Source organism: Nothoprocta perdicaria, unplaced genomic scaffold, assembly GCF_003342845.1.
Source record: "Nothoprocta perdicaria isolate Ctin4 unplaced genomic scaffold, notPer1 scaffold_112, whole genome shotgun sequence".
Taxonomy (NCBI): domain Eukaryota; kingdom Metazoa; phylum Chordata; class Aves; order Tinamiformes; family Tinamidae; genus Nothoprocta; species Nothoprocta perdicaria.
The window spans coordinates 1115166-1131604 of NW_020454228.1; the positions used below are offsets into that span (position 1 = coordinate 1115166).

General features: G+C 38.0%; 1 protein-coding gene across 1 annotated transcript in view; it reads right to left on the bottom strand.

Annotated features, from left to right (window-relative positions):
- Window positions 1–14010, bottom strand: part of MAP3K15 (mitogen-activated protein kinase kinase kinase 15) — a 47826-nt gene extending 33816 nt beyond the window's left edge. Inside the window, exons 1-4 of the mRNA XM_026052051.1 lie at window positions 13852–14010; window positions 11199–11222; window positions 2786–2979; window positions 1255–1423 (exon numbers count right to left, since the gene is read on the bottom strand). Of these exons, the coding sequence (XP_025907836.1) occupies window positions 1255–1423; window positions 2786–2979; window positions 11199–11222; window positions 13852–13974 (510 nt within the window). The 5' untranslated portion in view covers window positions 13975–14010. The remainder of the gene's footprint in view (window positions 1–1254; window positions 1424–2785; window positions 2980–11198; window positions 11223–13851) is intronic.
- Between the last annotated feature and the right edge of the window lie 2429 nt (window positions 14011–16439).

Genomic DNA, 16439 nt, shown 5'->3' on the forward strand with positions numbered 1-16439 from the left:
TGAAAAAAAAAAAAAAAAAGACACTGAAGACAACCTCTAGCAGAAAAAAGTATCATTACACTAAACATACCATGAATGCTAGACAATGCTAATTGCTCCTCGCAGAGGCAGTGACCCAAACACAAAGTCCATTGAAAGGGATTAAAGATGACTTTGTCTATCCATGTCAGAACTTGCCCTCACCTCACCATCACTGCCCAAGTTACTGAATTCCTGGGGCCAGCTGCAGCAGCCATCAGACACCCGACGCTGCTAAGGAGAGGCTGTAAGAGCAGCTTTGCCATGCCTAATCAAGGACTGCTGGCAAAAACTTCATCTTGTCACCACAGGCTAGAGCACAGTCCATTCTGCCATTCTGCTTGTGCATGTTTTTTTTTGCGGGTTTTTTTTTTTTTTCAGGGCTTACTCACATACATGTCACTAAAAAGGCCAGTTCACTGAGATGAGGGATGCCCTCACGTCACCTAGCTTGTTCCGACTATGGCCGGAGATGAACACATTTGCCAGGGCAGAAGAGCTTTCAAAGGCACACCTTTGAAATGTCACTAGCTGGGGCAAAGCCCACCAGAAGTGATCAAAAGGAACTGGATAAAGCTGCTGCAGGATAACCTGCAACCCTGAGTGGAAAGCTGGGTGATGACACAGGTCAGCTACTGCTCTCATGACTCATTTATACTTGTCAAATAAACAGCTTAGAGACTTATGGAAAATCTTTCCACAGAATGGCTAGAAGTATATTTTAAAATGAATGCTATCTAAACAGATTAATAGTTCACAAATACAGTACGTAAGCTGTGCTTTAACAAAAGTAGAATTTGCTTGAAAATAAAGTAAAAAACAGTGCAGTTATTTTCCTTTAAAAACAAATTAATGCTTCTTTTTATAGTAGTTTTCAAATTGGGCTCCTATGGCAAATACTGTGGTCACAACAAATGCCTCTTCTTAGCTTTCAAATGTATTAGGGGTTCAAGGGAAAGGGGAAGGAAAAGGAATGAAAAAAATAATTTTTGAAGACAGTTAAAATGACAGAAAATTAAGGAGGAGAACTCAGGAAGGTCACCTCATCTGTGTCTCTGGTTTGTGGGGGAAAAAGAAAATGCTTTTAAAGTCCCTAAAATGGCCCAGTATRCACATCAAAAATGAAAATGAAACAACATAGTGTCAACTTTAAGTCAGTGTTTAACAAAGAAGGAAGACCAAACTAGAGCCAAAATCCCATGGGAAAATAATCTTTCTTAGTCCCTAGGAGTATACCTGGATATCTCGGTAGGAAAGAAGCAGATTTATGACAATGTCAGAAGTCAGCACTTCAGTATTATCCATACGAAGTTTAATTCTGGCCAACTCCTTAGCCAGTTCCTCCCCTTGATACTTCTCTCTAGCTTTCCTAATATCATTCAACAGTGTTTCTTTATAATAGGCACTGAAGAAATAAAAGACACATGTATGGGAAGAAAGCTGTTATTTCTTTTTTAAATGAAATACGGTCATACTTCTAATAAAAATAATTTCTAATAAAAAGTAAAATTAACATATCAGAACAAGATGTACATTAAATCTACCCTTTAAGTCCACATTTAGCATGACTTCACTATATATATTAGAACTTGCTTTGACTGGTCTGCAAGGCGAAGTACACTTATGATGAGGACTGTGGGATAATTTACTTAACTCAGTAAAACTGAGGATTTTCTTGGTTACTGACCATTAAAGATGTGGTATTTTGTATCTTTATCCTAAAGAAGGAAACAATTGAGAAACTAAACTAGGACACTGAGGAAAGACTCGTGTGACAAAAAAAGGACCTATTCAATTTTATAAACTAAAAGGGTTAAGGGACTTTGAAATAAAACACCTAAAGCCAAAACAAGGCAGCAAAAACTGCTGCCAATCCAATAAATCCAATAAATCCAAATAAACTGCTGCCAATCCAATACATAAAGGGACAGGATCTGTGTAAAATCCCACAGTAAGTTTCTTGCACCTTATTTCCACTATCAGAAGTACACAGGACAACATCAGAGCTTTTCTATAATACTAAAAGAAATAACCCCCCTCCACTTTTTATCAGTAATGACAACTATAAACCATCTAGACAGATTACTTAGAGCCAACATCTGGAGCAGTTTATGGGCTTTGAAACTAACTGATGGTATGTGACAGGTAGTCAAGTACAAGCAATGATTTTTATAGAGTGTTGCAAGTATTCAACATCGTTTAGCACTAAGCCCTAAATAAACAAAAAGAACTTAGTGCTCTTGTGAAAATTCACAGCATACATAACATGTAAGATATTTTTATAATATCAGGCAGCAAGTTCTCAATAAGCTAATAATGACAATATATTAAATAACATAAATAAATGACAATATATTAAAAAATGCAGATGAGTTGTATTTGACTATCCATTGCTGCTGTATGTATAAATTTAATGGTGATAAAAAGGAAAGAAAAAAAAGTAAGGTTATTGAGCTCTATGAAGAGTCTGTGCTCTTATCTTTTTTTTATATAACTTCCAGCACTGTAATTTAAGAATTACTGTAACTTAAGAATTTTATCTTATCCATGGCCCAACTCTGCTTACTGATATTTCAGAAAATAACATAAATCACCTCTACTATAACTTGGTTAATTCACTGTAATAGCTGCGGGACAGTGATCCTGTAAGTAGTTTTGACTTCTTTTATATTAAGTGCAGTGAAAAATCTAGTGATTCTGAATCTTCTTCTATGACATGAAGAGAAGAGTATAAATGGTTATGAACATGTATGTGTTGCAAAGTTACCATGATGTAACATGAACGTCCTTGAGAAGGCTGATAAACCTGTCCACCAGTGGGACACAAAGTGGCCCCAGGATATTGTCCCAGCTGGGCTGCATATACTCAGAAGCTCTTCGCTGGGCATCACTTTCACAGTAAAAGTAGTCAGCACTGGGTGTGACAATGTAYGGAATAAAATAATAATTCCCACTGGAAGCCTGGAAGAAAAAGAGACACAGTTTAGAAGCAAATTAAAATGGAAATCTGCTTGTGTACATAGTCTTTTCCTGTCAGAAAGAAAGAAAAAAAAAAAAGACAAAAAAAAAGCCTAGCTAGATCAGTGTTGGTACACGAATAGGCTTTGGAGCACTGTTTAACACAAGACTGGCAAACATTAAACCATTAAACTTGAGGTTTTTTTCCATATGGGAGAATTACACATATTAACAAGGGTGATGAAGAAGGGTCTAGACCTGTTCAGAAACAAAACAAGAAAACTTTGATTTTTTTTTGACATGATACACGAGCCCTAAATACCTTTCTGACAGGACAAGCTAACCTCCTGCTCGCATATTTGTGCAGCCAGTGAAGGAAGGTGTATGTGCATCCTCTAGGCTTAGTCTGTGCTAGCAGAGATGACGCAGAGCACACCCCTAATGGGGATGTTTAAACCAKACATGCGGCACCCATGGGTGCTGCATGATGCCAGCAAACACCAAACCAAACAAAACACTGAAGCACTTCAAAATAGACATAAAATTTCTAACAGAAAATTCCAAAAATGAAAGCCCAAAACCATTAATAGGCCATAGAAAGAGCAAAAATGTGATCAAGTGCTTAAAGGGGAGATGACACAAAATGGGGAACACCTTTCAGACCCTGAATACTGCAAGTTCAGATTCTTTAGCTCATGAGCTTACAGGAAGCATCAAAATCATGTTGATTATGATGATTCTCAGCTGTTTAAAAGAAAGTAAAAGTAGTAAATAGGGAGGAGCCCTGGTCAGCATGACCTAACTAATGCAGATCAACTACCACGCATATCCTTCCCCTGTCATCTTGGAGGCAAGACAAGCACCTAAAGCCGTATCATAACTCTTAGTTTTTGAGCATATCATCTAGACCTGCAGTAGAATAGCAGCCATTTAAAATCCTCATGGACAACAGGAGAATGTCAAGATGAGCAAAAATATGGATAGGAGACTATAGTAGTTTTTTTAATATATTCTAGAAAAGTAGACAATAGGAAGAAATTGGTCATGAGAAATAATTTAGGGCATGCAGTTAGAGATACAGAATGACAAGAAATCTCTATCTGAGACATCCTGTTATGGATCCAAGTCTGTTACATTTTAGAATTATAAATTATTTCTAACAGATAAAGCTATGTCACATACCTCTTCACGAACCATACAGTATGGCATCTCTACGGAAATTATGATTTGTTGTAATGCTATCTTTACTTTCTACTAATAAAGGAAACCTTGTAACTCAAAAACCAAGAATTTTAAAATTATTTAGTCTGAGGTTTATTTAAATGAATACTACRTTCACCACTTGTATATAAATTCTATTCTTAAACTTCAAACAGCATTTAGCTCTACATGCAAATGAAAAAGCAACTTCAGTTTGATAGCACAATGTGGCTTGTAACGCAAACAGCACTGCATTGCTCTATTGAAAAAGCAAAGCAGTTTTCAGCATATTTTTCAAGTTTTCAAGTGTTTTTAAATAGCATACGTGAAAGACTGTACTAATCGTATTCAACCAATGTTTCATCTTTATCTTTTTAACCTAGACCTCTTGCCTCTTTGGATAGTGAAATCTGGGCAATTAAAAACACATTTTCATCAATAACACAGATAAATACACTTCTGTTTGCAGAAGTCAGGAACCCTGCATGCATTTCAGCACAGAATCTTGTCTGAAGAGCAATCAGCAAAACCGTAACTCCAAAACTTAGTTTGCTGTGTCTGGGATGAGCAACCACACATCCAGGTAACACAAGTCAGTAACACAAGCCTTCAGTGCCATACATAAAGAGAAAGAAAGTCTCTCCTGGCAGAGTGTAGTACCAAAACCCAAAATATCTGACTGTTCTCTGGTAGACATTGATCTCCAATTATCTAACTTTTTCTGCCCAATGTCTATAAATAATAAGTTACAAAGCCGCTTTATGTTTAGTGTGTGGACTGAGATTTCTAGGAGAGTCTTCCCTCTTCTCACGGTATAGAAAAAAAATTCTCAATTCTGCTGATCACCTTTTCTTTCATTATCAAGGGTTAGCAAGGGCTGAAAAGAACATCCTTATTTCTCTGGGAGACCGTCTGTTCCGGACGCTGATCTCTCAATTTTTACACCAAAAATCATAATGCTGGAAACTACTGCCCTGTCACAAAATAACTTATGTTTCAATAGATACTGAATAAATGGCATAACATTTAAGAAAAATATATAATAATTTGAACTCCAAATATGTATATCCTAAAATCATGAATTATTTAACTGCAATGGATTTAGAATTTTCAACTTATGTAGAGTGGAGGTGGACTTAGTTTATTTCAGAATTATTAGCTCTGTATTTTTAAGTCTTATTTTGAAAAAAAAAAGTTTTGTGTTTAAAAGTTTAGTTTAAAATAAGCAAAAATTGAAAAAAAAGCTTCTAAATAGCTCGTCATCTAGCAAACAATAAATGCACAACGCACTAGCAATTAAACATTTGTGTTCGATCAGAGTACTTTAATCAATCAGGAAAAAGGACCAAAATTTTAGGACTATAAAAATGAAAATAACAGCAAGTAAGTTAAAAATGGGACTTATTCCTCAGAGGAAGCGATTAAAGGAGTTAAGCACCGACACACTGGCCACACAGCCTGTTATACAGCGTCTAAGGAAGACAAGGCAAACGCAGAGCACTTTCTGTCTTAAAATACTGCTCTGTAAATATTTTCTAATGGCTGTTAAAAGTAAACATTTGACTTTTAATAAAGTACAATGTCTTTTTAACTCTACTGCCAGAGTTATTTCTGTCAAACTGCCCCTTTGACATGGAAATGCTATACTGGAATTAAAGACTTTTTTTCTGAATAAATAATGTTGAGTAAAACCTCTGCATCTTCAGATAAGGAATCAGGCTGCCACAGTTAATAGCACAGTTATTTCACTCCAGCTACGCAGTTTATTTTACACCTTAGTTAAGCATCGAAAGTACTAGGTTAAACTTAAAACTGCTTAGACTGCCTTTCAAAAGATAACAAGATCTCAACTGTATTGACTCACAGGAGTCAAATACTTCTGCRTACTCAGAGAGTTTAATCCACCATTGTCCTAAGAAACCAAGAGGATTTCTATAACATCATGTTTCCTACCATCTTGTGACACTAGTTAATCTAATACTCTAAAAGCTTTTGAAAATATTTTATCCTTAAAATTTGAATGCATGTAGTAAATGTTTTAACATAAATGCTTTAGAGAAAAGAGATCTTAATAAACTGAACACTCCAAACTCTCAGGATGATGACAGTTAGCTTGCCAGTAATAGGTACTGGGATTAAACCAGTTGTAATGGGATTACAACTACTTTGAAAGAAAGACAGAACCTGACAAGCACTATTTTTAAAGCATCCTTACAAAAAAAGCCTAGAAGTGTAGTAATAAGACATAACATTAACTCAACAGAAGGCAGATTTAAAAGTGATACATACTTTGCCTATCAGATTACCGCTGTGGTATTCAGGAGGTACTTGAACTCAAAGAAAAGCTTTGTGGTTGGCAACCTACTCCAAATTGAAAGAAAACAAACAAAAAAAGGCAAACAGCACCACAAAATATGGAAGCATAGGAATCAAAAAGACAGATATGACATGAATAGAGGAATTATTAAAAAAAAAATTGAAAATAAAAATAGATACTTATGGCAAGACCATATTTATAAAAGCAAGCAAAATTGGTGCAATGCTTTCCCACCAGGAAGATATTTATATATTTGTTTGTCTGCATATCTCTTTATGTCATCACTAACATGTTCTCAGCAAGCTTATTTCATCAACCTGACTGATTAGGAAGGGTAGTTTTTCCAGGTATGTTACTGTCTCCTGGAGGGAGATGGATGTATAATGTATAATGTATAACATGTATAATGTTTRGATATGGTTAAATGTTCAGCAATAAATCTCTCAGGTTAATATATTATTAAAGTCATTAGTTTTATCAGTAGTAATAGTAGAATATTTAGTGCATAGGAATATAAAATACAGTATTTACTGGATTACTTGTTCCTTGTTTTCTTCTACTCAGAGAATGAATAATCACTGTGTGCATTTCAGATGTTTCTATTCCTAAGAGAATCCCATTCATTTTGTGTCCTTTTGAAAATTCTTTGAAAATTCTGCTGCCTTGGAAGCTTGAACAAAAATTGAAAAAAAGACCAGAAACAAAATACATAAAGCTACTGTACAGTCCTACTTCTTCAGATTACTAGGTTCATATAATTATAYGACAGTCTTGGTTCTGACTTCAATCAATCCATTGGGACTCATGAACTCTAGAATGCTCAATGTAATGCAAGTCCAACTGCCAAAATCTTTAGGTTAAGTTTTCTTAAATGTTTATAACCTTCAAACAAGATAGTCTAATTTATATCGCTAATGAAACTATGAAGAGAATGTCGATCAAATTACGAAGTCATTTTTCGACAAAAAAAAATCCTTGCAGCAAAGATAAATAACAATCCTGATCCCTTTGGATCAAGGAGAATTTTTACTAATGACTCCTCCATGGCCCAGACATTATTTTCTGCATATTATAAGAGCTGCTATAGGTTTTAGGAAACATCCATTTAAATATCTAGAACTACTTCATCAGGCCCACAGACCTAAGCATAGCATATAAGTCTTCTGCTTTCATAACCATCTTACTTTTAAATATTTTCCCTGAAAACAATTAATAGGCTTACCCAAATTTCCCCAGACATACCATCATCTAAATGAAAAACAGCTAATAACTCTTTCTCTTCATTTTCTGTACTCGCCCTAACACCCTTCCAGAGTGGAAAGTAGTGGCTTACAGTGCCATACTCAAATGAACCACATGCATTGAAGAACGCATCTCAAACTAGGGACAACCAAAGGCAGAACTATTTCTAGGAGGCCTTTCCATTTTGTCTCCTGATTGTAGCAGTTTTTAAAAGCCCTTTGTGTACCCCTTCGCTTCACACCATCTTGGATTTTCTTATGCTCCCTTCCTTGAAGTTAGCAACAGGGTTAGCAACAAAATGTTGCATTGAAATAAAACAATTTCTCCATGGGTTTTAGCTGCTTGGTTTGGGGAAGGATGCGGGAGTTTGTTGTTTTTGTTTGTTTGCTTGTTTGTTTTCAACTAAAGCAACACCGCTTTTGGAAATCCTTGGAATTTCATTTCTCCTATAAATCAAGAGCAATTTGAGGTCCAAGACATCTTCTCTATAGATAAACACATTTCCCTGTACCATCCAGTCCAATAACATTCAGTATGCTCTCAAACACTGATTTATTTGTTAGGACACAGAAAACAGACTGTTCTGTAAGACTGGATATTTGGGATTTATTTGAGCGGTGATTATTTTGACAGAAACTAGGGGGCCATGCATACACCCTGAGTAAGATTACAAGAAAATGGTCCTCAAAGCTCAAAGCAGTTTTAAAAGAAAGAAATCTAGCTGCAGGGACATGGAGATTACTGAACTTTAACTCCATGCCAGGCCAAAACAGTCTTAGGAATTTTGGTGTTATCACCAGTAATTATTTCTTCATGTATGCCAGTGTGTAATAAATTACCAGTATAGAATTTTAATTGCTTTCTGTGGGGAGCCAAGTAGAACTAAGTCATATTTCCCATCTTATCTCTGAAACAAGTGGTAGAAACTACATTCCCAGTTCTCCTGTCCTTACAGCCTTTTTGCAGATACTAAGCTATTAAATCTCTCGCAGACTTGTTCCACCTCAGAAAGATGCTCTCTGCTTTTCACGGTTAGATCAGCTATACTCTTGGGCAAATCCCCAGTGAACTGTTAACTATTTTTCTATGCATTGTCCTCAGCTTCATGTTCAACTTCTTTGTCTTTGTATGTGACTTGCAGGACATAAATAGTGAAGGTGAGGGCAAGGAATCTGCAAAGAAGGGTCATAACTGCAGTATCCTGGGTAGGAAGTTTCACTTATGCTGCTGAAAGAATGGTGCTCTGTGCCTCCCAGAAATGTTTTTGTCCTTCTTCCTTTAAACACAGGGCAGATATGAGAACACAAGTCTAAAGATGCTTCATTCAGAACCAGCAATGGCAACCAGATGGCAACCTCAGGGTTGGAAGAAAGCTTAGCGGGTTGAAGATTTATTCTCTTCCCAAAAGATCTGCAAACCTAGTGAGAGTTTAAGCTCCCTCTGCTTAATAGCTTATAGCCATTCCATAGCTATAGCAGAGGCCTAACCACGCAGAGATCAGCGCAATCAGGGAGCGTGAAAGGAGAATGCGGCACCCTACAACAGCAGGCTTAATTCTTGTAGCTAATACTCAACATTTAAATGGCAATAGCTAGGTAACCAGGCATTTCATCGGACAGTTAATGCACGCTGATTCTGTAACTATGTAACCAGTGCAGCAACCCTCATTAACAAGAAGCTTCAAATAAAACATTGCTGATGTGGTGGTGAAATATTTAACCAAGCAATGAAGCAGTGAGGGTATTGTGGGCCACCTCTCAGACTTCACTGCATCTGGAAGGAGGGGAAAACAACCATTTACCCAAACTCAATTCAAACATAGGTAAACAAAGCTTTATCTTATTAATTACCTTGCTTATTAGTATGTTGTCAGTAATTTCTGATCAAAAAAAAAAAAGAGAATGAATTATGGGAACACATTAAACTACAACTTGCTATCTAATAAAAGAGAATATGAAAATATCAAACAACATATAACATGAAGGGGCCAAAAACCAATGCTTGGTATTTGAAGCCATTTTTTTTTCTCACTGCATTTTACTAACAATTGTTTTCTTAATTTAAGCACTCAAAGAAAGCAGGGTAGACAATGCAATATTTTTAAAGGAGAGCGATCAGGACCTCAGTTTCAGCATCCCTTCCTGCTCCTTTCACTACCCRCATTGAGAGGGTGAGAGTTTCCAGGCCTAATACCACAGGCTGCAGTAGGAAGCCTGTCATCAGGCCTACCTTTTCTTTTCTTCCTTGTCAAGGTGAGGGCAGTCAATCCTCTCTCTGTGGCAGAGAGAAACATCCAAAAGAGAAGACTGCAGGCTGCGAATCTGACCACACTAGGYATGGGCTACTAACAGGACTACATGGTCTACTACATGACCACTCTGACCTACTCATGGRCCGCTCTGCATTTATGCCATCTCTGACGTAATCACAAAGCGTTTCAGTTCAAATTCTCCTGAATCTGGAGGGAGAAAAATCCCCCAAATTTGTGTACTTCTGTGACCTTTGAYTGTGGTCTTGTCAATGCCTGTGCAGAGCAGCATTCCACACGGTACACCAAAGGTGAAGCCAGTTCAGAGATCACCAAAACCAACAGGAGAATGACCTGAACTTACTCATGTGCTCAAGCTGATCTATCTTTAGCCTGCACACAGTGCTGTTGCCAAGAGTAAACAGCAACTCAAAATAAACTGCTGTTAACTAACACATTGTCTTTTCTCATAGTCTTTTAGATTTTTCTAAAGTGACAATTTAAGAACATTCTGGAATTTTAGTCATGCTCTGTGTTCTCAGTAGAATATAAAAGTTTAAGGTATATACAGGGAAGCAAAAGTGAAGAAATCAAAGTTCAAGACTTTTGCAAATTCAGTATTCCTCAGTATGACAACATTCAGTGTTCAGTAAAAAAAATCACTAATGTGACTTGAAGTAAAAAAATGGACAATTGTATAAGATATTGTGCCATGCTGCAAGAAACATAAAATAACTAGTATATTTCATCTTCCTTCAGGTATACACATTTGTTTGGTTTTATGGGCACTAAGAGTAAGAATCATTTTATTTTGGGAAACAAGTTTTTGCACTCCTAAGTAAAATCTCAGTCTGTGAGCAAGAGGCTGGATACACAGTGGCCAAAACAGTTTGATACATGAGTCCTAGTAAAGCCTCACACACATATAGACATTTGCAAAAGTGGATGAAAGTAGAAGAGGGAGAAAGAGACCACAAATTTCTGAGTTTATGTTTTGATCTATGAACCCTACATATATAACATATTTGCTGGCACTTTTCTAGAACTAAAAAAGGAACATCAGTTTGCCCACTAGATTGAATTGTATACAGGGCAAACAGACTTCTTTCAATCGTACAGGGCATATACCATGTCCTGGCAGCTTTGTTATTAGAGTTGCTTCAAATGTAAAATCCTCATTTTGTATTTTCAAATAAACATGAATTCAATACTTACTGTGTTTTTCTGGGATACCATATCCTGGAGAGAAAAAAAAAAGAGAGAGAATAACAATACTTGTATTGGGAATTTTATCTCCAGTAAAATCAACTGGTACACATATACACATGCACATACATRCATGCATGCATGTACAGAATGATCCGTACATCCTGCCAGAGTAAGTTACAAATAAAGGGATGAAAAAATGACAAGAAAAGTCTCAGTAGTTCAGGTTAGGGGGAAAAAAAAGAAAGATTCCAAGAAGAAACTATTTAAAGAGTTTAAAAGAAGAAGAAAGCTGGTAATTACCAGTAACGGGAGTTTCTTAAGCAGGTAGTCCTCAGACCAAATCATACTTTAGACATTTGTGAGAGAGAAACATTTAAGTCCAGAGACATTCTCTGAAACTGTATCCTTAAGACACMTAGGTCCCTTCTCTATCTTGATGGGCATGGCCAAGATTCATTTTCAACATCCTAGTCCTTCTCACCTTGACATCCCCCAAAAGATGATAAAAGCTATGGGAGAAACGAAAAAATAATGGAGAYGTAAAATAGATCTCAAAGATCTCCAGTTACTGCTAATTAGCTGCCGACTCCTCCTTCTTTGARTGTTGGCCTACATGTCCCATGAGCATTACCTGGAGAAACTAAGCAGAACTCCAGATAAGCCACTCCACATATGTTAGACTAGATGAGACTCTAAGCAAGGTTGTTGATGTAATTAGGTGCTCCAACAAGCAAAGATTGCTTGAGCAAATTCCTACCTAAAGCAGCCTGAAATCTGCTTGGACAACCACTGCACAGAAATGACAGTGCCCACGCACTCCTTTTCTCAACAACAGAGATCAAAGAGGTTTAGTTCTGTGAATATGATTTTCCTGAAATCCAGACTATATATCCTTTATATTCGTCAAACAGTTGGTTTTGGAAAGGTCACTGATGAAACTGAAGAGAGAGAGCTTCTTCAGGATTACAAGAGGAGGTATCAAGGACTTCAGGATTGGACTGAACCATGCCCCTGTGCCCCACTTCAGCTATATTATCTTCTGACCCAGTGGATCCCTTCAATTTAGTTTTAACAACTTCTATGTGCATGGGGCCTGTGCCGGTCCAAAAGGAACACAAATAATAGAGAGACAAGGAAAAAAATCCAGTGGGGTCCAATGACACTTCCCAGCAAAGATGGATGAAGGCAGATAACGGCTTTTTTAGGCTGTGTGATCCAATCATGCTCCAGTGTTCCCAGAAATGTTCCTGGTATCTTGACCCTTCCACTCTTGCAAGAAAAGTTCCAGATCTGACACTTCAAAGGTAGAGACATTTAAATGAATAACCTGTACTTCCCAAGCTTTGGTAGCCCTTAAACAACTGCTGGGGGACAGCCAAGCTGGTCMGAACATCTGAGAGACAGTACAACAGGTAGAAATGTGTTAACAAAAAATGAAAAGGAAAGACTCTTTGCACTCATGTATAGAACCACTGCAGAATGAAAAGTTCCATGCCTGCCCAAACAGACTAACTAGAGGAATAAAAGGCACACAGGAATGTCTTTCTGCAATTGGTAATATCTTATAGTAAAGCAGGGGAGAAACTCCCTGTATGAGATCTGGTGACTCCAGGTCACCCAGAATGTGAATATATGTGTGAACAACCCCTGTAGAGAGAAACTATGAGCTACTAGACAGATGAGAAGAGAGTAAATGACAATGAAAGCAGGAGGAAAGACGAAAGAATTGCGATGGAAGAGTGCTTTCCTGAAAAAAGACAAGGAGATTCATATAAAACTAACATTAAACTCAACATTCTCATGGCATCAAGAAAGGTTACAGAATCCTGAAATCCTGAGAAGTATTTCTGGACACCTATGGCATGAATGATGCAGACAGTACAAGACAATAACTCCAAATAAAAAAAAGAGAGAGAGAGAGAGAAAAAAAAATGCCACTCAGTGAAGGTAGAGAGAAAATAGAAACATTTTTTTAAAGAAACAATAGGTGAGGACCTAGAGCAGAAGGAAGTCTAAGCATGATCCAAAATAGAGCGAGCATGTACTGAGAAAGACAGAATCATCCACAACACATGACCTACACCCACAACTTCAATTTCAGGACTTAGATGTAATAGCAAGTGCTATCCTCCTACAAAAATGAACAGGTCTAAACAGAGATTTGATGAGGATCTTTCTTATCTTCACTGAACAGTAATAAAAAGAGCAGTCTTTGCTGCTCATCATTTAGGAGGTACTAATCGAATCTGAGAGGAATGCTCTCACAGCAGGAATACATTGCAATACATTCCCTGTTCTAGTGACATGACATTATTAAACAGCATATAATATTTATATGTATCCAAATTAAATGAGAGAGAAGAAGTAAAAGAGACATTTTGAAAGTCATGAAAATCATGCCCTTACACTTCTAAACTGAACTATGGGAGGTAATATCAATACTATATTATGGATTTGATTTTACAAACAAACTTTTAGGCTGTTTTGATCATACTACTTTTGTTAGTAGAAAACAGCTCAAGAAAAACAGCTTCTGAGCTGTTATGGAGCTAACATGAAACCACATTTAATGGAAGTTTTAGGAAAGCACAAATATTTGCAGGATGAGGTACTCAAAGGCATTTTTGAAATGAAGTAGATTTTCAAGCAAAAATCTTACTTTAAGAGATTGAGCTGTATCAGCATCAGTGTCATAGTAAAGTATGACATTGTTTGCCATATCAAAGCTTTCACGCACACCAAGGTGGTAGAACAGTGATGGTTGTTTGGAAATATCACTCATATCCACGACAGCAACATCTGAAAYGACAGAGAGAGGCGAGAATAAAAATAATCTTAAAACCACTTTTATTTTCTTACACAGAGTATAAAAMAAATTCTAAAATTGCATGTAAGCCTGGACAGACAAAATCAATACATTCAAATGAGCAGCATTTTCTCTTGACACAAATGGATTTTATCAAACATACTAAAGAACCAGGGTATACTCAGGAAATGATCATAGCGTTAAGATAACTGTAATGCTGTTTACAAATTCTACAGTTGGGGTTATGAAATCACCGCATTGGKAATGCCACAGGTGAAGAGCTGTCTATATTTGCTCTCTGAGGTAGGCCAGACAGTCTGAAAGCCCAGTAAAATGGAAAGCTCCAAACCTTCATGTGGAATTTCTAAGAACAAAGTAGTAGCAATACACGCACAGAATCACACAGAATTGCTAAGGTTGAAAGGAACCTTAGGAGATCATCTAGTCCAATCCCCTTGCTGAAGCACATTTGGAAGCACCTGGAGCATGTTCACAAGGATGGTGTCCAGATGGCTTTTCAAGATCTCCAAGCAGATTCCACTACTTCTCCTGGCAACCTGCAGCATTTCCATCTGAACTGCCTGTGTTTCAGTTTGTGCCTGTTGCCTTTTATCCTATTGCTAGGCACCAGGAAAGAGTCTGAGCCCATCCTCTTTACATCTTCCCTTCAGATACTCAAATATATTGATAAGATCCCCCTCCCCCAACCCTCTCTTCTCCAGGCTGAACATACCAGCTTTCTCAGGGCCTGTTCTCAGGCCTCCTTTCCTCGCATGGAGATGCTCCAGTCCCTTCACAGTCTTAGCAGCCCTCCGTTGGACTTGCTTTGGCAGCTCCATGTCCCTCTTGTACTGCAGAGCCCAGAACTGCACACAGGGTTGGGAGGGAGGATCTCTTCCCTCRACCTGCTGGCAAAGCTCTTCCTAATGCACCCCACGATACCGCTGGCCTTATCAGCACATGCTGGCTCATGGAAATAATGGAGAGTTACCAAAYCAAGCTTATCTGAGGAAGCTGAGGCTTGGAGAACAGGAATAGGAGTAGAAAAAGGAAGGAGTTGTGCAAATTGAGTCTTGAAAGCCACAGGGATTATGGTGTTCAAGGCAACGGCAGTAGGAAATGAAGGGATTCGATTAGTACTAGCCAGACTTCCACTGATCCTGGGTTGTACTGCAGTCACAAATAAMTGTATAAAATGTTGTCAGAAGTTGACCTACACAGACAGCTAAAGATAAATAACCCATGCGACGCAGAACATCAAGGAAATACAGGCAAAATAGACCAAGTTCATCATTTGGTTCTGATCTAAGTCTACAGGCCAGTACASAAAGAAGAGGTAACTGCAGAAAGGACATTTATGCTCATTTTTTTCTTGATCCTTTTATCTTCCATGCTACCTAAGAGAATTTTATTTTAATGAGTTTGAAACATCTGTAGCTTTGTGACTATCTGCTTCTAGCATTACAGGCGAGACGGATGAATTTAAATTCAACATATTCATACCACTAGACTTTTGGCAGTTAAGCCACTGGGGAATCTGAGGTTCAAACCAGATTCCAGAGACTCTGGGCAGCTGCGCAGTAAATCCSTCATCTCTGAAAGGGGAACAGGCAGTCCCTGTATCTATGGAGAGTGGCAGAGAAGGTGGAGCTACTGACATGCAAGAAGTAGAAAAGCAGGCCTGATGTATAAGAGTCAAACACAGCAGCCAGTTTGCCTGGGCTTCACCAGCTGCTCATCACAAGAATCAATACCCCATACTCAGAGCCGAAGCAAAGCCTGTGATGAATGTACATTCCTGGTCTCTTCCATCCAGAGCATTTAAAGGCTGTGCAAAAGCACCACATTGGGGTCAGCCAGTTCCTCTGGTCATCAGCAGACTCCCTGTTAGAAGCATGGGGCATTTTTTTTTTAAGTCTAAAGACAACAACCTGCCTCACGACCACAGCATCACCATTCAAGAGCCGAAAAGCAGAAAAAAAAAAAAGTGGTATACGTGGTATATGATATAAGGCTATTCCTTAGCCTTGAGGAACCTCAAATCCTGCAACACCAACTGATCCCCCTTTCAGTCCCCCTTTAGCCAGCTCTCCACAGTGTGGGCAATGTTCTTGGTCAGCTGCTGAGCACAGAGTCACAGAAAGTGAGTGGGCCTGAAACAGCATACGCTGGCTCCACACATACATCAACATCTGGGTTGTGCAACCCACTTCGCCCAAAATATTGGAAAATATTTTGAAAAACCCAAAGATCTACAAAGCAAAAGCACAGATAAAAAATCACACAGACCTAGAACTAAATTACACCTGTGGAAAAAGAGGTCCAAAAATTTGAACAGCATTTCTTCTACAGGCTTCTACCTTGACTTCAGCAAGGCTTTTGACACTGTCTCCCATAACATCCTCATACGGAAGCTCCGGGAGAGTGGGCTAGACGAGTGC